At 48.4% G+C, this 23471-nt stretch overlaps 4 protein-coding genes across 19 annotated transcripts in view; 2 read left to right on the forward strand and 2 right to left on the reverse strand.

Annotated features, from left to right (window-relative positions):
* NDUFB6 (NADH:ubiquinone oxidoreductase subunit B6) lies at positions 1-4074 on the reverse strand. Of its 2 annotated transcripts, XM_030481313.1 has the most exons (4): positions 3754-4074; positions 3586-3678; positions 2988-3032; positions 1-156 (listed from the first exon to the last, which is right to left on the reverse strand). In XM_030481313.1, exons 1-4 carry the CDS (start codon positions 4060-4062, stop codon positions 88-90), a joined length of 516 nt encoding a protein of 171 aa, XP_030337173.1. In that variant the 5' UTR covers positions 4063-4074; the 3' UTR covers positions 1-87. The 2 variants fall into 2 exon arrangements, with proteins under 2 accessions (XP_030337173.1, XP_030337174.1); XM_030481314.1 differs by lacking the exon at positions 3586-3678 and having other exon boundaries at positions 3754-4041.
* Positions 4047-9594, forward strand: EEF2KMT (eukaryotic elongation factor 2 lysine methyltransferase). The gene is made up of 8 exons (XM_030481311.1): positions 4047-4260; positions 4352-4414; positions 4865-4945; positions 5139-5240; positions 5416-5549; positions 6287-6594; positions 8254-8403; positions 9124-9594. Exons 1-8 carry the CDS (start codon positions 4183-4185, stop codon positions 9222-9224), a joined length of 1017 nt encoding a protein of 338 aa, XP_030337171.1. The 5' UTR covers positions 4047-4182; the 3' UTR covers positions 9225-9594.
* Positions 5033-23471, reverse strand: ALG1 (ALG1 chitobiosyldiphosphodolichol beta-mannosyltransferase). 15 transcript variants are annotated; one of them, XM_030481303.1, is made up of 16 exons: positions 22360-22579; positions 22168-22245; positions 21528-21631; positions 20892-21040; positions 19937-20026; positions 19164-19280; positions 18130-18251; positions 17007-17045; positions 16367-16426; positions 14730-14840; positions 13663-13777; positions 12232-12307; positions 11666-11867; positions 10869-11026; positions 7700-10075; positions 5033-6763 (listed from the first exon to the last, which is right to left on the reverse strand). In XM_030481303.1, the coding sequence occupies exons 1-13, from the start codon at positions 22559-22561 to the stop codon at positions 11733-11735; spliced, it is 1398 nt and encodes a 465-aa protein (XP_030337163.1). In that variant the 5' UTR covers positions 22562-22579; the 3' UTR covers positions 5033-6763; positions 7700-10075; positions 10869-11026; positions 11666-11732. The 15 variants fall into 15 exon arrangements, with proteins under 15 accessions (XP_030337163.1, XP_030337158.1, XP_030337160.1 ...); XM_030481298.1 differs by having other exon boundaries at positions 11564-11867; XM_030481300.1 differs by having other exon boundaries at positions 7700-7839; positions 9919-10075; positions 10869-11867.
* Positions 23301-23471, forward strand: part of NAGPA (N-acetylglucosamine-1-phosphodiester alpha-N-acetylglucosaminidase) — a 10330-nt gene continuing 10159 nt past the window's right edge. Inside the window, exon 1 of the mRNA XM_030481295.1 lies at positions 23301-23456. Coding sequence (XP_030337155.1) covers positions 23314-23456 — 143 coding nt within the window. The 5' untranslated portion in view covers positions 23301-23313. The remainder of the gene's footprint in view (positions 23457-23471) is intronic.

Here is a 23471-nt window from a genome sequence, read left to right on the forward strand (position 1 = left end):
TGTTGCAGAATAAAGGCTCTTTTATAGAAGAGAGAGCCGTTGCAGTTCTCGCCTTGCTCGCTGAAGGACAGAATCAGCCTTTAGCCATCAGTGGTGCTCCTCAGGTTCTTCTTTCATGGGCGGAATAATTTCTCCTGTCTCTAAAATTCTGTCCCCCTGAGGGAAGGAGAGAGCCTGGTGAGCACTTCCCCTGCACCCAGCACAGGCCTTAAGTTCCACTTCCGTACACACACACCCCATCTTACTAGAGCTCACTCAGAACACTCCCATTCACTCCCATTCCCCAGATGCTGATATCACACCACAGCCACATGATCCAAACCTTGCCCTGGCTTTACCCCAGCTCTTCAGCTACAGAAGAGCAGCCAAACGTTCTGAGACTGTCTTGTTTTAGAAATGTATATTGGACTTACAGCACTGCAGAGAACCACAGACAGGTTTGGGTTGGAAGGGACCTTAGAGCTCATCCAGTTCCAACCCCCTGCCACGGACAGGGACACCTTCCACTAGAGCAGGTTGCTCCAAGCCCCTGTGTCCAACCTGGCCTTGAACACTGCCAGGGATGGGGCAGCCACAGCTTCCCTGGGCAACCTGTGCCAGCACCTCAGCACCCTCACAGGGAAGAACTTCTGCCTAAGAGCTCATCTCAGTCTTACCTCTGGCAGGTTAAAGCCATTCCCCCTTGGCCTGTCCCTACAGGCCCTTGTCCAAAGCGCCTCTCCAGCTTTCTTGTAGCCCCTTCAGGCACTGGAAGCTGCTCTAAGGTCTCCCCTTAAGGAGCCTTCTCTTCTCCAGGCTGAACCAGCCCAGCTCTCTCAGCCTGGCTCCAGAGCAGAGCTGCTCCAGCCCTCGCAGCATCTCCGTGGCCTCCTCTGGACTCACTCCAACAGCTCCACGTCCCTCTTGTGTTGTTGCCCCAGAGCTGGATCAGGACTGCAGGGGGGGTCTCCCCAGAGCGCAGCAGAGGGGGAGAATCCCCTCCCTCGACCTGCTGCTCACGCTCTGGGGATGCAGCCCAGCACATGGGGGGTTTTGGGCTCAAGCGCTCACTGAAGCCGGGTCATGGGGAGCAGCTGCTCATCGACCAACACCCCCAAGCCCTCTCCTCAGACTGCTCCATCCAGTCTCCCCCAGCCTGTGTTTGTGCTGGAGATTGCCCCAACCCAGGGGCAGGACCTTGCACTTGGCCTTGTTGAACTCATAGAATCATAGAATAGTAAGGGTTGGAAAGGACCTTAAGATCATCTAGTTCCAACCCCCCTGCCATGGGCAGGGACACCTTGCCCTAAACCATGTGGTCCAAGGCTCTGTCCAACCTGGCCTTGAACACCGCCAGGGATGGAGCATCCACAACCTCCCTGGGCAACCCATTCCAGTGCTTCACCACCCTCACTGTAAAGAACTTCTTCCTTATATCTAATCTAAACTTCCCCTGTTTAAGTTTGAACCCATTACCCCTTGTCCTACCACTACAGTCCCAAATGAAGAGTCCCTCCCCAGCATCCTTATAGGCCCCCCTCAGATACTGGAAGGCTGCTATGAGGTCTCCATGCAGCCTTCTCTCCTCCAGCCTGAACAGCCCCAACTCTCTCAGCCTGTCTTCATACGGGAGGTGCTCCAGCCCCCTTATCATCCTCGTGGCCTCCTCTGGACTCGCTCCAACAGCTCTATGTCCTTCTTATGTTGAGGACACCAGAACTGTACGCAGTACTCCAAGTGAGGTCTCACAAGAGCAGAGGGGCAGGATCACCTCCTTCAACCTGCTGGTCACGCTTCTTTTGATGCAGCCCAGGACATGGTTGGCTTTCTGGGCTGCAAGTGCACACTGAAGCAGGCTCATGTTAAGCTTCTCGTCAACCAACACCCCAAGTCCTTCTCCGCAGGGCTGCTCTGAATCTCTTCTCCACCCAACCTGTAGCAGTGCCTGGGATTGCCCCGACCCAGGTGTAGGACCTTGCAGTTGGCTTGGTTAAACTTCATGAGGTTGGCATCGGCCCACCTCACAAACGTGTCAAGGTCCCTCTGGATGGCACCCCTTCCCTCCAGCATATCAACCGAACCACACAGCTTGGTGTCGTCGGCAAACTTGCTGAGGGCACACTCCATCCCACTGTCCATGTCGCCGACAAAGATGTTGAGCAGGACCGGTCCCAACACCGATCCCTGAGGGACACCACTCGTTACAGGTTTCCAACTGGACATTGAGCCATTTACCACAACTCTTTGCATGCGGCCATCGAGCCATGAGGTTCACATGGTGCCACCTCTCCAGCCTGTCCAGGTCCCTCGGGATGCCACAACACCTTCAGCACAGCACAGCTTTACACGAGCCTCCAAATCCAGGGCCTGCAGCCCATGAAGAGCCATGTAACCCCTTTGAAATCAATCTGATGCCCAAGTGCTGCCTGTTACAGCTTCAGGCTCTGCCTTGGCCTACCAAGCTGAGCTAACTCAAGTCAATTAGGCTGAGTAATTAGGCTGAAGCCCGAGACCTATAGCTTGACCTTCATCGTGCTGTTCTGTGCTTGTTAAGGATGGAACTGTTTAGTTTTAGTTTAGATAAAGCACAATTAGGGACGTGTCAAGCAAAAAACCTACAACTGACAGAAAGAGCAGAGCTCAGCTTCTATAAGAGAAGCAGAAGCCCTCTGGTGTCATTCCATGCATTAATCCCACTTTCCCAGGGGTTTCAAACATCCAAATCCTTCACAAAGTTGCTGTTGTGCCGTAACTAACTAACACTTGCATTCCCACAGGATGGGCGGTGCTGTCAGCCAGGTACTCAAATATCCTGCTGAAATGGGGATTGCTCCGAGGCCAGAATGGGAACTCCTCCAACACACTGCAACTGTCCTGCGCACGGGATCAGGCACATCCACGGAGAAATTCTCCCCACGTGGCTACTGCACAGAGCTGCACTTCACCCCGTCACCCACTTCCTGCCTGGCTTACGAAGTTGGGAGATAAAACAAGTGTTAAAGACTTACTGGGAATATCCGTGGGTTAGACATAACGATACCGTGCGGCTTTTTCTGGAAGGGGGAAGAAAAGAGGGAAGGGGGAAAAGAGGAGGAGCATTACCCAGAGGCGGTACACACGAATTCCAGCACGGGGGAAAGACCCTTGTAAGCACAACTGAGTTCAGGGCTGGTTAAGCTGGGTTCTTGCCACCAGTTAAAGCAATACCCGAGGGTAACAAAGCTCCACCTCCCAGGCAAGGTTAGAGTGTATGCGCAGGGGGGTCTGTCCCACCAGCAACATGTTGGCCACCCCCTCCCCACACCAGCCTGGTTATCCCCAGGGCCACTGCTCCTGCGGGAAAGCAACGAGTAGGATGCAGCTTCCCAGCTCATGGGGGGTGGCACGGTCACAGCTGGTCACTGCCATGAAAGATCCCCCCAAAAATACATATCTGTGCCACCCGAGCAAGGAGAAACAGGGCTGAAACAAGTTGAACCCCGGGGGCAGAGCACGAGGTGTCAGCGGGGCGGACACGGGACCAGCACGTTCATGCCAACCCCCGTGTGACAGGCTGTCACATCCCCCCGCACGGCGGTTAACGCGTGTGCCCGGCCGCGCACGCACCATGCCGTGGTACTTCAGGTAGTAAAGGATGATCCAGGCGGGGATGAGGACCCGCACCAGGACGAACCCGCCGGTCTGGTAGGTCTTGTACACCTGCGGGCAGCGGGACGCGCGTCAGGCCCAGCCCGGGGGGCTCCGGCGGCGTCCCTCCGGCCCGTACCCGCTCACCTGCTGCCGCCACAGCCCCCCGGGCTTCAGGAACCGCTCCCAGAAGGCGGCCACCGGCCCGAGCCGCCGCGGCGGCAGCACGGGCTCCCGCTCGCTCAGCTCCTGGTCCCGCAGCCAGCGGCGCCGCAGGGCGCGCAGCTGCTGCAGCCGCAGCTTCTCGTCCTCGGTGTATCCGGTCATGGCGCCGCCGGCCCCGTTCCCGTCCGCGCTCCCGGAGCGGCCCGGCGCGGCTCTGCAAGGCGGGCGGGCGCCGTGTCCTTCGCCGCGGCGCACAGCGATGACGTTCACAGGGCGCACAGATGGCGTCATCGGGGTGCGCGGGGGCGCGCACAGGGGCCGCTCGAGCCCCCCGCGGGTCCGGGTAGCTCAACCCGGAGAGCATCGGACTCGTCACCGGATGATCGCGGTTCGAGACCGCGCTGAAGCGTCATGGCCGGGCCGGAGCTGGGGCTCCGCTTCCAGCGCTGCTTCCTGGCGGCCCGGCAGCTCCGCTCCTTCCCCTGGCCGGTACGGAAGAGCGGGCACGGGCGGCTGCCCTTGCCGGGAGGCGGCCGGAGGGGACGGAGCAGCATCATTACCTGTATTTACTCTATTTTAGGAATTTGAGCATAGCCTGCGGACCTCGCCGGACTCCTCCCTGCTCCTGGATGTTCTGCACAGGGTAAGGCAGCATGCTGGGTGTCGCGGCGGTGCGCGGCCTGCCTGCTGCATCTTCTGCGGGCTGAGCACTCACTGTCCGCGGCTGGGTTTGCTCATCGTTACGAAGGTCAGGGTCACGGCTTTTTATTTTGCCCGGCATGACAGCAGGTTTCCTTCTCTTCCTGCTGTAAGCTGTTCTTAGCATCAACATTAAGACTCATGTGCCAGAGCACAGATGTCTTTAATCATAGAATCCCAGACTGGTTTGGGTTGAAGAGACCTTAAAACTCATCCAGTTCCAACCCCCTGCCATGGGCAGGGACACATTCCACTAGACCAGGTTGCTCCAAGCCCCTGTGTCCAACCTGGCCTTGAACACTGTCAGGGATGGGGCAGCCACAGCTTCTCTGCCCCTTCCTGCCTGGCATACCAGAAACTTAGTAACTGGTTTCAATTGCTGATTTTGTTCTAGACCATTCTCCACCCTTTGTGTGTGAAATATCCCCCTTCAGTCCGGTACAGAAGATGCTTTCTAACTGAACTCATCAAAAAGGTAATGCTTGTCGTGTTCCTTGCTACTTAGTTGTCTTTTTCCTTGAAAATATGCCAGTTTGACCTTATGTAATAACAAACCACAGCATTCAGAGGAAAACATTATGGCAGAGTGTATTAAAACGTGACTTAATGTCTGTTTCCTGTTTCACAACAATTTGCTCCCCAAACCCAGCCTATTCTGCCTCCCACAGCACGAATCCACCCCAGCTGAGCCTCTGGATGAACTGTACGATGCACTGGCAGCTATTTTAAATGAAGAAGAATCTACTCACTGTTACAAAAACTACTTACTGGTAAGAACTAACGCTCCAGTGGTATAAATCACTTTAATCCCCTGAACTAAGCAATAACTGGCTTTAACAATAACACCTGGAGTGCTTCCTCCCTTCTCCCAGGTGCTAATATTGCTTGTAAACTGTAAAGCTCATGTCTGTGCTGATTCACCCTGGCTGCCTTGTGTGTCCCCAGCCTACAGGAGAGTACGTCACCCTTTCTGAGAGCGTAGCAGTGATCTCTGGAGGAACCACGGGGCTCGTCACATGGGAGGCTGCTCTGCACCTCGCTGAGTGGGCACTGCAGAACCCCACAGGCTTCAGGAACAGGTACCAGCACCAGCGCAGAAAGAGAGATGGGGAGAGAGGTTTCATAGTGTGAGTGAGCCACACAACTGTAACTTAACAATGTACCTCCGAAAGAAGATATATTAAGTTACAGTTAATTTACAGACAGTGACTACACCCTCTGGCTGCTGGTAACTGCTGCTCTGGTCTGTTCTTGACAGTCAGATGTTAGAGTCAAACTTGAATCCAGCAGAGGACCTCGCAGTGCTTTTAAGACAGGTTTTAAGATCAAAGCTGTCACGCCATGTGGTCTGACCTGCTCTGTGGAGTTGGCTGCTCAACTTCAGCTACTGCAGTGTCTAGTGAGTAACTAGTGCACTCACTGTGTGGCAAAGTTCATCCCATCTGCCTTTATACAGTCCATGTGCAGGTGCACACATCTGATCTCCTCCTCTGGGCTTTGTTTGTAAGCACACAAGGAAAGGAACTGTGCTACCCAAGTGTCTGTTTCTCTCCACTGAGTATGAAAAAAGCTTGGTTAGATCGAGACACCCACGCTGCAGAAGGCTAAAACCAGGTGGGAATGTCTCCCACCCCCATGGTGGGAATGCTTTGTACCACATGCCAGAGCAGTATTTCAAGTGATTCATTTTTATCCTTGCAATGGCTTCTTCAGTGTTCACCAACTGTCCCCATCATCTGAGACAAAGCTTAGATTGTGGGTGCTTTGATTTCCTAACTCCACTTAGAGTCCTGCTAAGTACTTCTTTACCCTTCAGGACAGTCTTGGAATTAGGAAGTGGAATCGGCTTCACTGGAATTGCCATCTGTAAAACCTGCAATCCCAAGACATACATATTTAGTGACTACCACCACCGTGTTCTCCAACAGCTGAAGGAAAACATCTGTTTGAATGGCTTTGTCCTGGAGCTTGAAGCTGCCCAGCATATCCAGCTGGAATCCGGAGGCCAGGAGGCAGAAGGAACAAATCACCAAACCCCAAAAGTAATTGTTGCAGAACTTGAGTGGGGCTCAGTTACAGAAAACCAGCTGTTGGCTCTTCAACCTGATGTCATCATTGCAGCAGGTACCTTCGCCCTGGTTGTACCTCACGGTGGGTGACCGCACAGGTTAGAGAGGGGAGCACGGAGGTGTCTGTGTGCACAATGTGCTCAGCCCTGTCTCCGTGTTTGGAGGCGTGTGGCAGATCTTCTTCCAGTTCATTTCATCATTTAGTCTTTCCAGATGTTCAGCAGCTGTGTACGTAACATTAAAAAGCAAATTATTTATCCCTTCTACGTTTTAAGATCCAGAAACAGATGATAAATCCAACTGTTCAGAGCCTCATCAATACTGAGAGGCAATGATCAATACTAACAGGCCATCTTGGCGTTCTCTTGAGGGATAACATATTAAACAAACCAACCAACCCACCAAAAAGCCAAATCACAACTCCTTTTTGGATCTTCCCTATGTATAAATCTGGAGGAAGCATATAAAAAATCTAATACTGCAAAATGTAGCAATAGTAACATTTCTGAGCTGTAGCTAGAGGATTTTACTCCCTGATCTGGGGCTTTGCAAAGCAAGAATTACCTAAGAATTCAGGTGAAACATGACCAAATATTCTGCCTTTGTCATTAAAGGTGTCACCTAATGCATTAAATACGTGAATCTTAGAAAATACTCAGGGTTTGAGTGTTACCTCATGCCAGCTGTACTGCACAGCCTAAGTACAGTAGTGGAGGTGATCAATACATATCTACTGTTTGCTGTTAGTAGTTACTGAGGACGTTCCCTTACTATGTTGTATCAAGAGTTGTATCTACAACTACCTGAAAAGAGGTTGTAGTGAGGTGGGGGTTGGTCTCTTCTCCCAAGTAACAAGTGATAGGACAAGAAGAAATGGCCTCAAGCTGTGCCAGGGGAGGTTTAGACTGGATATTAGGAACAGTTTCTTCCCCAAAGGGTGGTCAGGCGTTGGAACAGGCTGCCCAGGGCAGTGGTGGAGTCACCGTCCCTGCAAGTGTTCACAAACTGTGTAGATGAGGCCCTCAGTGACATGGTTTAGTGGTGGCCTTGGCAGTGCTGGGGAATGGTTGGACTTGATGATCTTAAAGGTCTTTTCCAACCTGGTTGATTCTATGATTCTAAGAGTAACCGGTATGTCGGTTGGTGGTACATGCACATACCTCCACATTTTGCTGTAGTAACCACCACCTCTCGAGTCTCAGTCCCTAGCACGGCTGACACATTTCAGAATCGTGGTGCTGGTCAGTAAAGCTGATGTTTTGTGCCCCTTCATCATCAGACTGACCTTCCATCTCTATTTCTGCTCTCAGGGAAACGATTTGAGATGAAAACAGCTGCAGTTCAAACCAACTCCTTTGCAATCAGCCTCTAAAATACAGTTTGTAACAAGCCAGTTTCTGCTAAGGACAGCTGTAGCAGAGCACCAATGCTCAGTGCTTTTGCTGTCTCACTGGGCTTAATTACAATATCTGACAGTCCCTTTATAAGAAGGAGCACTGATTTTTAGTGAGTTTTGGTGATATTGGAGATGAGGAAAATTGACACAGCACACAAATAGAGGTGTTTTGTAAGAGCTCTTCTTGGGAATTTTTAACCCTGAACACAAAAATCATACTCTCTGGCAAGGTGAATATTTTATATTTTTGTTTTGTAGTTTTCATTCTGCTTTTTGCTCCATTCTCAAGAAATATGAGATGCTTTCCTTTTTGTGCAGATGTGGTATATGATCCAGAGATCATTGGAGCCCTTGTTGGTCTGCTACAGCAACTCTCCACTTCCAGAGCAGACAGAAAACCTCCTGAAGTCTACACTGCTTTCACAGTCCGGAATCCAGACACCTATCACCTCTTCCAGGCTCAACTCGGTACGTGCCTTTTTCATTAACAGTTTTGGCCTTGTTCCCCAAGTAGAGATGAACAGGAGTGGGTTTTGGTGATGAGTATTGCCCAACAGTGAGGGTTTTGTCCTAGAGCTGGATTTAAGAGTGCTCTGCCTAAAAGCAGTCCCTTTCCCACATGGATTTGCTCAGGAGATGGGAACTTAGTTTTTAGCTCCATCCCATCTATCACAATTCATGTTTGTCAGTGCCAACCCAAGATGAATCCCAAGTGTGGTGGCAAAAGGGAACTAAAAAAGGGTTAAGCTTAAAGGAGGAAAACCTGCTGCACTGTCACAGTGATAAAGTTCGAGATACAGCCTCAAACCTTTATCTTAATTGTTGAGAGTTAAAATACCCCAAATAGAGATTAAGTAGATGATCGTTAAGGTCCCTTCCACTCCTAACTATGATTCTATGAAGTACAATAGGGAGGGATTTGGGATTTTCCTTCACAGACTCCTCAAAAGCCCATCTCTTGCAGTCTCCCAGTGGCGCAGCTGGCCTGCGGCCCCTGGTTAACTCACAAAATCACACCCTGTGCAGAGCAGAAGCATTGCTGGTCATGTTTAAGAACAGGTACTGGTAAGCATTCACCTGTGGCTCGCTTTAACAGCATGCTAGAGATCTTAGTACAGAACTAGACATGCAGCCTTTGATCTTCATTTTATGAAGCAGAAATCTGATTCCCAGCTTTTCTCTTTACAGATAAAGCTGAGATTGGGTGGCAGATTATTCCAGCCCACAGCAATCGTGTTTTCCTCTGTGATGTGCAGTCAAATGTAACTATTCTCCAGCTATTTATATAGACTTGGCAAATAGAATTCCAGTTTTCAGAGCAACAGGAGCTATCCCATCCTGGCAACAAGGTGATCTTGAGTTCTAGAGACCTGCAGGAGAGGCACTGAGGATACAACTCCACGCCCAGGCTGTTGTCAAAGTGAATTACTGCTGCCCCTAAAGGTACCTGGGAACCTTAAGGCAATAGGAAAACCAGCCCTGATCATACTGTGCTCTGGTTCTGGAGAAGACAACAGAATTTAACTGGATTTCTTTGTCTGACCATGTTCTGCTTTCTAACGGAGGTACATCTGCAGGACCACAGGATGAGTATCTCACACTGACAAGGGAGCAAAGCAATGCTTCACTGGAATAAATATATTTTTAATATTAAAACCAGCTGTAATGGTCTGTGTCTTTTTATACTTGTTTGTATGCACCTGCATACTTGCAGTCGGGGTCATCTTAAAAATGAATAATGAAAACTGCCTACAGTGAATGTAGCAGATATTGCCAGAAGCTGAAAGAGAAGGTAAATCAGGTGCTGTAAATCAGATGCATCTTTATTCTGCAGTGATAACATAAACTTGATTCATATTCCTGTCACATAAGGACTGTCACAACTAGCTGTTGGGAAGCCATCCTCTCAGACTGGCCAGAAAGCAAAACCAGAATCATACACTGTATCCCTGCTCTGTGTAGAAGAGGAAGAAGTGAGCTCACCTTCTCTGAAGCTTTCCACAATCCATCATTTTCCTGTTGGACGCTACTGTCCTGAAGCACAACATGAAATATGCTGGTCTTTCTCCTCTTTTAACTTCCTTTTCTTTGCCTTGTTTTAAAATCTACTCAAAAGAACAAATACTTTCACCACCTCAGTCTGCAGGAATAGAGAAAATGGACGATGGGTAACTTGAAACTTGAATCATCGAGCAAGAATCATCTTAATCAAGCTGAAGGAGCCGTGACTACTACTAGTAAGTGGGATGTGCAGAAGGAACCCCACACAGGTTTTAGCTACCTCTTCCCAAGAAGGAAGAATTCACAGGTGCTATTTCTGGAGTAAATGTGCGTTAGCAGCCCCCACAGGAGCTCCTTTATCTCCCTAACACAAAATTCTTCAAGTCACTTAAAGTTCTGTACCGATGGCTTTTTTGGATCTAAAAAAAAGCATTATGGGAAGGTGAAACCTCTCTAAAGCTTTTGGCATTACTGTTTAATTAGGGACGTGCTTAATTTATCTCCATGTGCACACTGATGGCTACAGGGGAATGGCCAAACCACTGGAGAGGATTTTGCTTGAAAACCAATACCTAAAGGGGCTACAAAAAACCTGAGAGGGGCTTTGGACAAGGGCCTGTAGGGACAGGCCAAGGGGGAACGGCTTTAACCTGCCAGAGGGGAGACTGAGATGAGCTCTTAGGCAGAAGTTCTTCCCTGTGAGGGTGCTGAGGCGCTGGCACAGGTTGCCCAGAGAAGCTGTGGCTGCCCCATCCCTGGCAGTGTTCAAGGCCAGGCTGGACACAGGGGCTTGGAGCAACCTGCTCTAGTGGAAGGTGTCTGTCCTGCATTCAGCTATAGCAGTCATTTTTCTCCTTCTTGGTAGCACTCATGAAGCAAAGTTATATGGACTTTAATAATGTTTTGGGTTTATTTTGTACTTTTCTAGTCACCTGTTCAAAAAGGGAAGCTTTTGATGTTCTTTCTCACAGTAAATGGGCACATTTGCTTCAGTGTACAAGGACAACACTCACTGAAAGGTCTCTTTTCCTCTAAGTGCTCCATAAAGCTGTCACATACCAGTGGCTGTGCTTTCACCTTCTTGCACACACTGTAAAAAAGAAAACAACTTTGAAACAAAACAGTTCTGTCTCAATAAATCATACAAGAGAATAGCCAGAGCTTGTCTAGGGAAGACGAGCCAAGAATCCTTAATGATCTTTAGAGTCCCTTCCAACACAAATGTTCTATGGTTTTGTGATCTTAACTGGTTGGAAAAATAAAATCCCCACTGTAGCCTCAGCTCGAGTAATTTTTGTAAAGGGCATCTCTCATTTGGAAGAAAACGTACCCACATCACCTCCTAGAGTGCTTACTGTACAACAGGTCTATCTGATAGTAGTTCTCTAAGTATCTTCACCAAAAAGTGACCTTTAGGCAGCACAGATAACAGATTTCACGCACGAGTTCCTACAGCAACTAAACCTCTCCCACTTTCTAAAGATTCATCCGAAGGGATAAGGAAGGCAGGCCAGTGCAAATGGCAAGGCTCAAGCTCTTCAGCATGGGACCCATGTCTTCCCTCAAGACTTAATGCTGTCAGCACACAACAAACAGCCTCGGCTGCGCTGTCAGCACGAGTACTCACACAAGAAGCTCAAATGGTAAAGGAAGAGGTGTGTGCAGACACTGCTTCCAAGAGGAAGTACTTAAAAGCTCCAACTATAGCCAATACAAAGTGTTTATTCACTGTTGAGCAAATTCAGGCAGCTCCAGGAAGGAATCAGCTTTTTTGACACCCTCCTCCCCACAAAAAGTCACTCATTCTGCCCAAGCAAAGGCAGAACAGTCTGGTCCCAGCTCTCATCCCAGCGCAGCTGCTTGCACGCACGGAGGTTTTTCCTGAAGCTGTGAAGTTTGCCTTCCAGGGCAGGGAATTCCAAAAAAAGCATCTGTAAGTTAAAAAAAAAAAAGAAAAAAAAAAAAGAAAAAAAAAGAAAAAAGGAAAACCACATTAAAATACCATCATATCACATTTTAGGTTCATTCTAGCCTCCCCAAAACAAACCCTGAACTACAATGCTGCAGGAAGAGAGCTCTCTTAGGTCTAATCCTACGACTAGTGAACAGTGACAACATCTAAACCAGCTTCAGATTCATATTCAAATCAAGTGAAGGCAGTAACATTCACCAGGCAAAGCCATGTACTCCGAGAATGCAAAGCACAAAGGTGACAGCACATATGGAAGGGCTTTTCACATGGTGGCACCTCTGCACTTACAGCTAGTGGGAAAGGAAAACCAGTCAGTCCTTTACCTTTAGTTGTTCTGCAAGTTCATCCGAGTCCCTGAATATCAGACCATTTTCATCATGCTTCACGAGCTCATGTAAACTGTGAACACAAGTCACAGAAGAAAATGTGAGAATAAAAGCAGGGAGTGGGGCATACACAATTAAAAAGTTGCTCAGTGACATCAAAAGAGACCATCATCTGGGATGTTTGGATATGAGCTTCACACCTGACAAGGTGTGTGCTGGGCTGCATCCCCAGAGAGTGAGCAGCAGGTCGAGGGAGGGGATTCTCCCCCTCTGCTGCGCTCTGGGGAGACCCCCCCTGCAGTCCTGATCCAGCTCTGGGGCAACAACACAAGAGGGACGTGGAGCTGTTGGAGCAAGTCCAGAGGAGGTCACGGAGATGCTGCGAGGGCTGGAGCAGCTCTGCTCTGGAGCCAGGCTGAGAGAGCTGGGCTGGTTCAGCCTGGACAAGAGAAGGCTCCTTAAGGGGAGACCTTAGAGCAGCTCCCAGTGCCTGAAGGGGCTACAAGAAAGCTGGAGAGGGGCTTTGGACAAGGGCCTGTAGGGACAGGTCAAGGGGGAATGGCTTTAACCTGCCAGAGGGGAGACTGAGATGGGATCTTAGGCAGAAGCTCTTCCCTGTGAGGGTGCTGAGGCGCTGGCACAGGGTGCCCAGAGAAGCTGTGGCTGCCCCATCCCTGGCAGTGTTCAAGGCCAGCTTGGACACAGGGGCTTGGAGCAACCTGCTCTAGTGAAAGGTGTCCCTGCCCATGGCAGGGGGATGGAACTGGATGAGCTCTAAGGTCCCTTCCAGCCCAAACCTGTCTATGATTCCTTGAACATGGAATGAAGGCGGCAGCTTTAAACATTTAAATTTAAAGAGTGTTTCTCCCTTCTATGTCAAGATATTTAAATCTACCATTACAGTACAGAAGGACTCTCACTCTGTCTTTAGGCCACTCATCTGGACAAACATTAAAAATCAGGGCAATAATTTACTTTAAAGTTAACCCAGAAGGAAAAATCTGTCCACAAGCCAGTTCATGAGACCCTCACAGAGAACTTATCTTCCTTTATTAAACCTCCTGCTTCCCTAAAGGCCATAAATTGTAAGAGTGACTACACACACACACTCCTCCCTGCACAGAACACAGACGCATCTGTGCAGAAGGAAGCTTCTTTTTAAAGGAACTACCTGGAAGCAAAGGATTACAGGATGGGTTTTTTTTAAGGCAAATGGTTGCTTTAAATGCTCCCAACTTGATAGAAACTAGTGTTAATTTTTAAACTTAAAATAAAACAACCTTTATTTCCAATTTATTGAATAAAACATGATTATGGTGTGATTCTGGGATCGCATCTGATACATGCAGCAGCTACTGAACTCCTGCTTTGTATAAATGCTGCTTTGCATCATCCACTCACAGTGTAGCAGCAGAAACAAGCTCTTACCATTCAAAATGTATTGCACACACAGGTAAACAACAGCCAAACATATCTACCACCTTCATGGGTAAATCCAAACCACTGGATGATTTATGGAGGCACACACCCAGGTCTGCTGAGCCTGCAAAGAGAAGAGAGGAAAGGCTGAACTCCCCACAGCAGCTCTGCCAGTTTACTGCAAACCTTTCTGTTTCTGTGGGTGACACGAGCTGAACATGAACTACCTTCAGCACCATCCAGACTGACTCCATTTCAAGCATTTGGGGGAGGAAAAAAAGCACAATGTATTTTGTGACTAACATGAGCCAGGCTTTAGAAACACACCTGGGAAGCGCATGTTAAATTCCAGGAATTTTACATTTCAGGTATCTTAAGTCAGCCTTTCTGCCTCTTCACCTGTTAAGAAGGGTTAAGTGCCCCGGAAAACGCCACTACGATCCAGAGGGGATCACTGCATGGCTCACTAGCGACCTCTTCCAGCTCAAGCGGTTTCAAAACAGAGGCATTACAGTGTGATTTTATAGACGTTAGTTAAAAGTACCAAGTAACAGTGTTTTACAGCCACAGAAATTGGCAGGCTCTAACCCTGCAGAATGTAGATCAAGTTGAATATGTATTTTACTACTTTATTAAGCTTACTCACACTTTATGCTAATACAATGAACATGCTGAGCGAATACTACTCCAAAGATGTGTCAATTTAGAATTTCAACTACTTTTGGTTGGCCAACCAAGAACTTTATGATTTCATGTACTGAAGTGACCCTGAAAGTCAACTGGAACATCCACGGGCACACTGTATTTCAGGCCAGTTAGAAGAAACAAAAAGTACAAAGAATAGGCTAGAAGAGCAACACAGGTACTCCACCTACTTCTTGGGATAACAGTGAAGAACTCTAGTTAAAGAAATTTAGCCAGCAAAGTCAAACCCACAAATACCCCATCACTAAGCAGCAACTTCATTCACTTACTATATTCTACCAACTCCTGTGCAAAGTCTCTGTCAGCTCTCTGCAAATGTGCTGAGCAGTTTCTCGCACATTCTCGAGCCTATTTCATAATCCACTATTTACCAAGCAAAAGAGGGTAATCCTCAGCTTCAAGCCATGGTGTACAGATCTGGATATGTTTGAAGTGCAGCTTGCTTATCAGTCCATTGTAGTAGTCTTTTAAAGGTCCTTTACCTGTTTAAAAACAGAAAAAAATATGCATAACATTTAACAAGATGACTGAAAATACTGTGGACTCTGCATCTGCCTGCACAGCTACAAACTCCTGTTGTATCAGGTACCCAAAAGGCTACTACACACAGTCTTCAAAAAGACACATAAAAAACATGTCCTCTTTAAAGCCATGGGAACACAGACTTCTCTCTCACTCAGTATTTAGAAGAATCTGCATCAACACAGAATCATCAAGGTTGGAAAACATCTTTAAGATCATGAAGTTCCGCTGTTAACCCAGCACTGTCCAGTCCACTAAACAATGTCCCTAAGTGCCACATCCACACGTTTTAAATATCTCTAGGGACGGTGACTCTACCACTGCCCTGGGCAGCCTGTTCCAATGCCTGACCACCCTTTGGGGAAGAAATTTTCCCAAATATCCAGTCTAAACCTTCCCTGGCACAGCTTAAGGCCATTTCCTCTCGTCCTGTCACTTATTCCTTGGGAGAAGAGACCAGCCACATCCCAGCTTCATCCTCCTTTCAGGTAGTTGTAGAGAGCGATAAGGTCCCCCCTGAGCCTCCTCTTCTCCAGACTAAACCCCCCCTGTTCCCTCAGCTGTTCCTCATCACACTTGTGCTCCAGGCCCTTCACCAGCTCCGTTGCCCTTCTCTGGACCTGCTCCACCACCTCAATGCCTCTCTTGTTGTGAGGTGCCCAGAAATGAACGCAGGATTCGAGGTGCAGCCTCACCAGTGCTCAGTACAGGGGGATGATCACTGCCCTGATCCTGCTGCCACAACGGTGCTGATCCAGGCCAGGAGTCTGTTGGCCACCTTAGCTGCCTGGGCACAATCTGGGTTGTGTTCAGCTGCTGCTGACCAGCATCCCCAGGTCGTTTTCCATGAGCAGCTTTCCAGACACTCTTCCCCAAGCCTGGAGCGCTGCATGGGGTTGTTGCAGCACAAATGCAGGCCCTGGAACTGAGCCTTGTTGAACCTCATACTGTTGGCCTCAGCCCATCAATTTCCTCAGTCTTGACCTGCATAGCCATGTGATAACCAAGTAACTAAGGACAAATCTAATCAGTACAATTGGCTCTTCAAAATCACACTAAGTTTTAGTTTGATCTTAATGAGAAAGCTAACCAAAGAACATTTTTACTCTGTCTACATAATCCTTTGGCAAAACTTTGTTTGATGTTCCTCTTTTCCAGCACTAAATAATTGTTCTGCTTAGCACCCCAAACATCAGATTTTATGTTTCTTTTGCAGCAGCACCTCAATGCTGAGTATAAATTCTTTTGAACGTGGAGTAATGCATAGCTGTACTACAGAGTGAGGCTGAGAGCTTCTCCTCTTTAAAGATGTGCCATGATTGCACGGCTGCAACAGCCCAACTGTAAATCACTACTCCTATAACCACATAAGACAACAGTCTCTCCTGTCTCTTCACCATCAACACAAGAATCAGCATAGAGCAAAAGTGACAGTGAAGTCTTCTGTATTAGCACTGAAAGAATTGTAATGCAAATAAAATATTACCTGTTATCACACATACTAAAGGTGGAAGCTTGACTCCCTCATTGATGTACTGCTCGTAACCTGGAGAAGATAAATAAAAACTGTTTAGAGCTGAGAAATAATACACAATGTTTGGTTTAAGAATGATCACAGGGTATTAACTGTTTAGCTGACTACTTCAAGTAATTTCTTTACAAGCATATACTTAGTAAAACAGGGGCAAACTCAGAAATGTTAAACATGTTAAATGGTGGTGTTAAAACTGAAATAAAGGATGGCCCATTTCACATGCACTATTCACAAAGCATTTGTTTGACTACACCACATCAGCTGCTTCAATATATCAAGTTCAAAACTGCAGCTGCAAAGTCTACAAAGTAAGACAAGGTGCCTTCCTATGAGCAGATGCCTATGGAGAGTGTATGTATGTAATATCTTAGAAAACTGCAGTCTACAAGCCAGCTAGAAATACAATTCGCCATAACAACTACTCTAATTGAATCCAGATCTTGCACTTCCCTAGTTCAGCTACAACTCTTAAACCACTTCTAATTAATCCAACACACCTTTGGATGTATTGTTCTTTAACAACCCCCTTCCTAACTGTCCAGAGTACAACCATTCCCCTTGGTACAGATGAGATTAAATCCTTCACACCTACCTTCTAAGGCTTTTAAAAGGACTGAAAAGTCTTCATCCTCTGAAAGAGAAGGCTTTATTAGCGACATTCATATTTCCATCATTTATAATGAATTACTGTCATTAAATAACAACCACCAAGACTTTCCTCACCATCCCCTACGTGACTGAAGTATGGACCATGCTTCTGCTAAAGATCTGCTCTAACTGTTCTCATAAATAAATCTATAACCACATCCTGTACTTATCTGCTCCCCTTATTGGCCACATGGCAGACAACTGAGCCCCAAATACCACACACCCTCAAAGCTATCAAGTTAAAGCTTTCTAGATTCTAAAGGTAGATAAGTCACGGTAGAAACTGCCCTGTTATTTCAGAAGCACAGACAATGTGCCTCTGCTCATGGTTACTAGCAATGGATTCGTTTCCACACATTATCAGTAATGAAGGAGTAAACATTTTAGGTTTTTAATGTATTTTACACCATCATGCGAGATAATACACCTTGAATTAAAGTTAAAGAAAGTAGGAAATCTCTTCTGATAATTCTTGAAGCTGAGCCTCTATAATTACAACACAACTTTACAAATAATTCATTTTTAGTCACTGAGATAGATAATTTACAACTTGTCTTCAAATTCTTACAGCCAAGAGAAGGCTCAGGGGAGACCTTATAACAATCTTCCAGTACTTAAAGGGGCTACAAGAAACCTGGAGAGAGGCTTTGGACAAGGGCCTGTAGGGACAGGACAAGGGGGAATGGCTTTAACCTGCCAGAGGGAAGACTGAGATGAGCTCTTAGGCAGAAGTTCTTCCCTGTGAGGGTGCTGAGGCGCTGGCACAGGTTGCCCAGAGAAGCTGTGGCTGCCCCATCCCTGGCAGTGTTCAAGGCCAGGTTGGACACAGGGGCTTGGAGCAACCTGCTCTAGTGGAAGGTGTCCCTGCCCATGGCAGGGGGTTGGAACTGGATGAGCTTTAAGGTCCCTTCAACCCAAACCATTCTAGGATTCAATGAAAAACACAATTTTGCCACTGGTGACATGTGCCTCTGCAGCATGTCAAGTGTGAGGAAGTACAAAGAGCCCTTCTTTTCTCTTTTGTTAAATACTGGTTAAATATTAGAAATAACACTCTGTTCCCACACCTGTCCAGCTCGTGCTGCTGATGAGAAGCGCTGGCCGTGCTCTGCTCTTCCTCACGTGTCCACTGCTTCCATCCACTTCTGTAAAGGCTGATTTCTCACCATTCCAACTGACAGACTCTGTACTAAGAAAACAGAGTTTTCTGAGGATGGGCTACACAAACAGCCAACACACACAGAGGCAACACTATGCTGAACTGACCTGCATTTCCAAACACTTTGTGTCAGATTTGCTGCTCACCTTCTCTAGAAACACAGTCATTACAATACTGAGCTGCAGAGAGAGAGACCTGATCATAAGAGAGACCATTTTACTCTTTCCTGTTGCCGAGAGCCTTGTTACATTACTGCTATAGGCATGACTCCACCTTCTGACAGCATTTTCCTCAACAAGCTGAGAAAACAGCCAGCCTCTTTCCAACTCTGCTTCAAACATAGAGTACAGCATGGAGGCCAAGGGTGCATTTTATTCAAACTCAGAACTCACTCTGTGGCAGTCATTTCCAAAAAGAAACTGCTACACACTAAAGCTTTCACATAGTTTCAAGCATTAGTTTGGTAAAGTGACTCCCCTACAAACCTCCTACAGGAGACATCCCACACAGAGCCAGGGGGGAATGTTTAATGCTTAGACCAAGATCCTGAAAGCTCTCCGTGCTCAGTGAAAAGAAGGGATGCTACTACTGAAGCCAGGCACTGTCTCCCAGCTCAGTGGGAACTAGACAACTGCTGAGACCACCTTAGAGAGATCCTACTACAGATTGCCTCAGTACTTCTGCCAACTGCTTCAAAAATCAAGCACTTCTGTTATCTCACACACCAAGCACTGTGTTATCACAGTCGAACCATTTCACTTACTCTGGCCTCTCCTAAGGACAATGAAGGTAACTTGCACAGCAGCAGCTGCCAAGGGCACAGAGCCCACTCTGCCTGCTGCTGCTCAGTGACTCCTGGCCCCATGCAACAGTGTTTCTGGTAACTCAGTGCAATAACTCTCTGTTATCTGTTTAAGGACTGTAACTGCACGCTTGACTTACACATACTGTGGTTTAAAAGGCTCACAGTCTTCAGCAAGTTTCATATACAAACGATGCTGAAGTTCTAATGGTGTTTCCTTAAAATAAGCAGCTGGCTTGTCATACAGTGTTACTGCCCTGCAATGGAATAAATTCACAAGTTCAGTAAAGAACACATGCAATAACATGTACATGGTGCGGTGACAGGCTACAACAAGGTAATGCAAAAGGTAATTAAGTAAATCAATCAGCAAAATCATTAATTTTTGACTCTGACAACTTTCTGTATTCCTGAAGTTTGCTGGACTACACCCAGGTGGACATACTACTCCTGTACAAAGGCCCCCCTCTCCTATGTGCACATCCAAGGGGTATAATGCAACTGTAAGAACTGCATGCATCATAGTCCTGACTTTCCAATCTACTTTGTAACTGATCCTGAGCAACTTGGATCTTAAAGCCTTCTGATTGCAAAAGCAAAACCTGTAGTGCAGACTAAGTGTTAAGAAATGCAATGATGTCTGCTTCATTCTGATTCTGAGGAGCTTGGGAGCAAACCTCCACAACCCCCAGCTGCCACCTTCTTATCAATGGGGTGTTAATTATGAAGAGTAATGAAGATTCTTGAATGCCCCCACTCCACAACCTCATACAAAACTGAGCTGATGTGTTTCAGTGCTGATGGAGGGGCTTAGGAAAGCTGCTTTTGTAAGATCCCTCTGAATCCAGAATTATCAGGAATATGTTCTTTCATTTTACTTTGCATACTCATTTGTTAGAGGTGTGTGACTTACTTTATGTTGCAATTCACCCAGAGGTCTTCTTTCATTGCATTAGTGACACACAAGTTATAGTCAGACAAACGCCCAAAAAGCTTTTCATACCTGACAAAAATGAAATCATAGTCAGAAATCACAGGCAGGCAATTGCATCAGCCAAACAACTGCCCAGCATGGCACATGCTAATGCAAAGCCAAACAGAACCAAAAGAAACCCAGCTGCCCCCAGTAACTGCAATTTAATCACCAATTATTGATTGACTCCTTGTACTGAGCCAGGATCAGTTTATGAGAAGGGATACAGCATCACTTCCTTATCCTTTAAGGCCTAAGAACATCACACTCAAAAGCCTTTAAAGTGTTTATCTACATGAAATCAATTAGATTCAGCAAGAAACAGACACTTTAAAATGAGCTGCATTAGAGAGTAAAAAAACACAGTAAAGAAATTTTAATAACAAGATCAGAGTTTGCACATGCACATAAAAGCAACTGCCTACTTCATGAGACCACCTTCCTACATGCTTGACAAAGGCATTTTACAGAACCTGCTTTCTGAAATAGAAAGTAGTTTAACACAGCAAAATCCAGAAACCCCTCACAGAAACAGCCCTCAGCTAATTACATTCACAGACTGGTTCGGGCTGGAAGAGACCTTAAAGCTCATCCAGTTCCAACCCCCTGCCACGGGCAGGGACACCTTCCACTCAACCAGGTTGCTCCAAGCCCCTGTGTCCAACCTGGCCTTGAACACTGCCAGGGATGGGGCAGCCACAGCTCCTCTGGGCACCCTGTGCCAGGGCCTCAGCACCCTCACAGGGAAGAGCTTCTGCCTAAGAGCTCATCTCAGTCTCCCCTCTGGCAGGTTAAAGCCATTAGAATATCAACATACTCTCCCAGCTGTTTTCCATCCTTCTGAATTCAGCAAGGTATGTAACTTATAAAGAGGAGAAGAAATAACTGTACAAACCATTTTGCAATTTGTACTAGTGGGTGACTTCTTCCGTGGCTCAGACTCATTATAGTGTATCCATAGTTGTGCCAATCGATGATCAGCTTGCTTCTCCAGAAGAGACATGCTAGCCAGGCCACAGCTATAGCAGGTAAGCCTGGAGGGTTCTGTTTAAGGAATAAAACAAGTCAAAATAGCATAAAACTGAGGTCCAGTGACAAACACTAAGCAGTTACCAGGGAAATAAAAATTATTGAAGTTACATCACTTTAAAGGATCTCAATGAACAACTCTGTATTCGCCAGCTATAGAACTGCCAGTTTCTCCTATAAGGGCTAGTAGGCACTTTGAACTTCACTGCCGGATCAGGATCAACATTCTCCTCCAATAAATACACAAGCATTGCTATTAAGATTTATTCTTTACTACTATCCATGCCCAGGAAGTTTGAAAGATCAACAGCTAACTGGAAGAACAAACATGAGATGTTAACAGGAAAATCAAAGTTTAGACCCAAAAATATCATCTGATATAGATTTAAACCATTGCTTAAGCCAGTCGTAGTACTCAAATAATTAGACTGTGTTGTGTCTGAGACTGCTAAAAATGCCCTGTAATGTGGCAGTATTTATTAAAATTAGCCCCAAAACATACCTGAAGAAGAATATAGGATGGCTGATCTATCTTCAGCATCATGTATAGTAACTGCACTGCCTGCACGATGACTTTTACAACATACTGCAAAAGCTTTGGACCAACTGGGAAATGACAGAAAACCCTGTAAGAATACTAACAGCTCTCTGTGCAGAAACATGCACGTTGTAACAGAACCAGAAAGGTTTAAAATAACCATGCTCTATAGAAATACACATGTGGGTTTACACAAACATCTCACAGTCCCTACAAATTCCCATTCTGTATTTTGTATGGAAAGAAGTCAGGGTACGTGTGGATAAAAAAAGAAAACAAAGCACAGAAAATAGGGGAAAAAGGAAAAATGAAGACTATTTCCCCGTTCCACTCCATGAATGCTTCCACCCCGTTAATGCTTCCGCGCTGGAGCATCAATGCGCCCCAATACAACAGAGATAAGGATTTAAAACACGTAGGGAGGCACCAAGGCGGCGGAGACCAGGACACGCCGCGGGCAACGAGGCCCAACCCACCCTTGGTTGTTGGTATTCCCCAACTAAACCCCGTTTCCCCGCCCGAACACCAGCCCCCGCCCCAGCCACGCTTCGGCCCGGTCCCGGCGACTGGCTCCGCCGCAGCCCCGGGGCCGCCCCGCGCTCACCTCGCAGTCCCCGCAGGTCCGCCACGGGCACCAGCCGTATCCTCCCGCTCCGCAGCACGTCTCCGTGCGGCCTGCTCTCTGCCATATGGGAGAGACCCGTCAGAGGAGCGACCGCCGCTCCCGAACCGCCCGGGCCCGGCCGCCGCGGCGGGGTCCCCTTAGGCCGGGTTCCCCCCCACTCCCGTCACTCACGGAGGTAGCCCAGCAGCGCGACGTCGCGTCCGTGCCGGGCCAGCGACAACGCGTGGTACTGCATCCGCGGGCTGCGGCCCAGGTCGCCCAGCACCACCACACACACCTGGCCCGCGCCGCCCGCCGCCACCCGCCTCCGCCGCCACAGCCAGGCCGCCAGCACCACCGCCAGCAGCAGCAGCGCCGTACTGCCCACCGCCATCTTGCGGCGCCGGCGGCGGGAAAAGGGTGGCGGGGCGCCCCCTGGCGGCGACGCGCTATGGGAAGCTGGGACGGGGCTGATGATAGAGCGGCGATAGGAGCCAGGTGGTACAGAGTTGTCTAGGCGGGTTTGGGTTGGAGGGACCTTAAAGCTCCTCTAGTGCCAGCCCCCCGCCACGGGCAGGGACACCTTCCAATTAGAGCAGGTTGCTCCAAGCCCCTGTGTCCATCCTGGCCTTGAACACTGCCAGGGATGGGGCAGCCACAGCTTCTCTGGGCACCCTGTGCCAGCGCCTCAGCACCCTCACAGGGAAGAACTTCTGCCTAACATATCTCTATCTCCCCTCTGGCAGGTTAAAGCCATTCCCCCTTGGCCTGTCCCTACAGGCCCTTGTCCAAAGCCCCTCTCCAGCTTTCTTGTAGCCCCTTCAGGCACTGGGAGCTGCTCTAAGGTCTCCCCTTAAGGAGCCTTCTCTTCTCCAGGCTGAACCAGCCCAGCTCTCTCAGCCTGGCTCCAGAGCAGAGCTGCTCCAGCCCTCGCAGCATCTCCGTGGCCTCCTCTGGACTCGCTCCAGCAGCTCCACGTCCCTCTTGTGTTGTTGCCCCAGAGCTGGATCAGGACTGCAGGGGGGGTCTCCCCAGAGCGCAACAGAGGGGCAGGATCCCCTCCGGCCCTCCCCGCGCCGAGAGGCCCCAGCGCCGGGGCTGAGCCACCGCCGGCCGGCAGGGGGCGCGCTGCCAGCGCCCGCCAAGATGGCGGCCTCCAGTGCGGCGAGTGCTGCCGGGGGTGGCGGGGGGCCGCGGCCGCCGGTGCCGGTCTCGGTCTCGGTGGGGCGGTCGGTGGTGGCCGCGGCGCTGGCGGCGCTCGGCTGGCTGCAGGCGGTGCGCGGCGCTGGGTGAGTGGCCGCGCG

Source organism: Strigops habroptila, chromosome 4, assembly GCF_004027225.2.
Source record: "Strigops habroptila isolate Jane chromosome 4, bStrHab1.2.pri, whole genome shotgun sequence".
Classification (NCBI taxonomy): Eukaryota; Metazoa; Chordata; class Aves; order Psittaciformes; family Psittacidae; genus Strigops; species Strigops habroptila.

Excerpts from the sequence above, each read along its gene's own strand:
- NDUFB6 (XM_030481313.1), bottom strand. The coding sequence starts at position 4,062 with ATGACGCCATCTGTGCGCCCTGTGAACGTCATCGCTGTGCGCCGCGGC. Across the intron at positions 3,679-3,753 it reads GGGGGCTGTGGCGGCAGCAG|GTGTACAAGACCTACCAGAC; the intron begins GTGAGCGGGTAC and ends CGCTGCCCGCAG. Across the intron at positions 3,033-3,585 it reads ACCTGAAGTACCACGGCATG|AAAAAGCCGCACGGTATCGT; the intron begins GTGCGTGCGCGG and ends TCCCCCTTCCAG.
- EEF2KMT (XM_030481311.1), top strand. The coding sequence starts at position 4,183 with ATGGCCGGGCCGGAGCTGGGGCTCCGCTTCCAGCGCTGCTTCCTGGCG. Across the intron at positions 5,241-5,415 it reads GTTACAAAAACTACTTACTG|CCTACAGGAGAGTACGTCAC; the intron begins GTAAGAACTAAC and ends GTGTGTCCCCAG. Across the intron at positions 8,404-9,123 it reads CCTCTTCCAGGCTCAACTCG|ATAAAGCTGAGATTGGGTGG; the intron begins GTACGTGCCTTT and ends TTCTCTTTACAG.
- ALG1 (XM_030481303.1), bottom strand. The coding sequence starts at position 22,561 with ATGGCGGTGGGCAGTACGGCGCTGCTGCTGCTGGCGGTGGTGCTGGCG. Across the intron at positions 21,632-22,167 it reads GGACCTGCGGGGACTGCGAG|TTGGTCCAAAGCTTTTGCAG; the intron begins GTGAGCGCGGGG and ends GTCATTTCCCAG. Across the intron at positions 11,868-12,231 it reads AACTTGCAGAACAACTAAAG|ATGCTTTTTTTGGAATTCCC; the intron begins GTAAAGGACTGA and ends TTTAACTTACAG.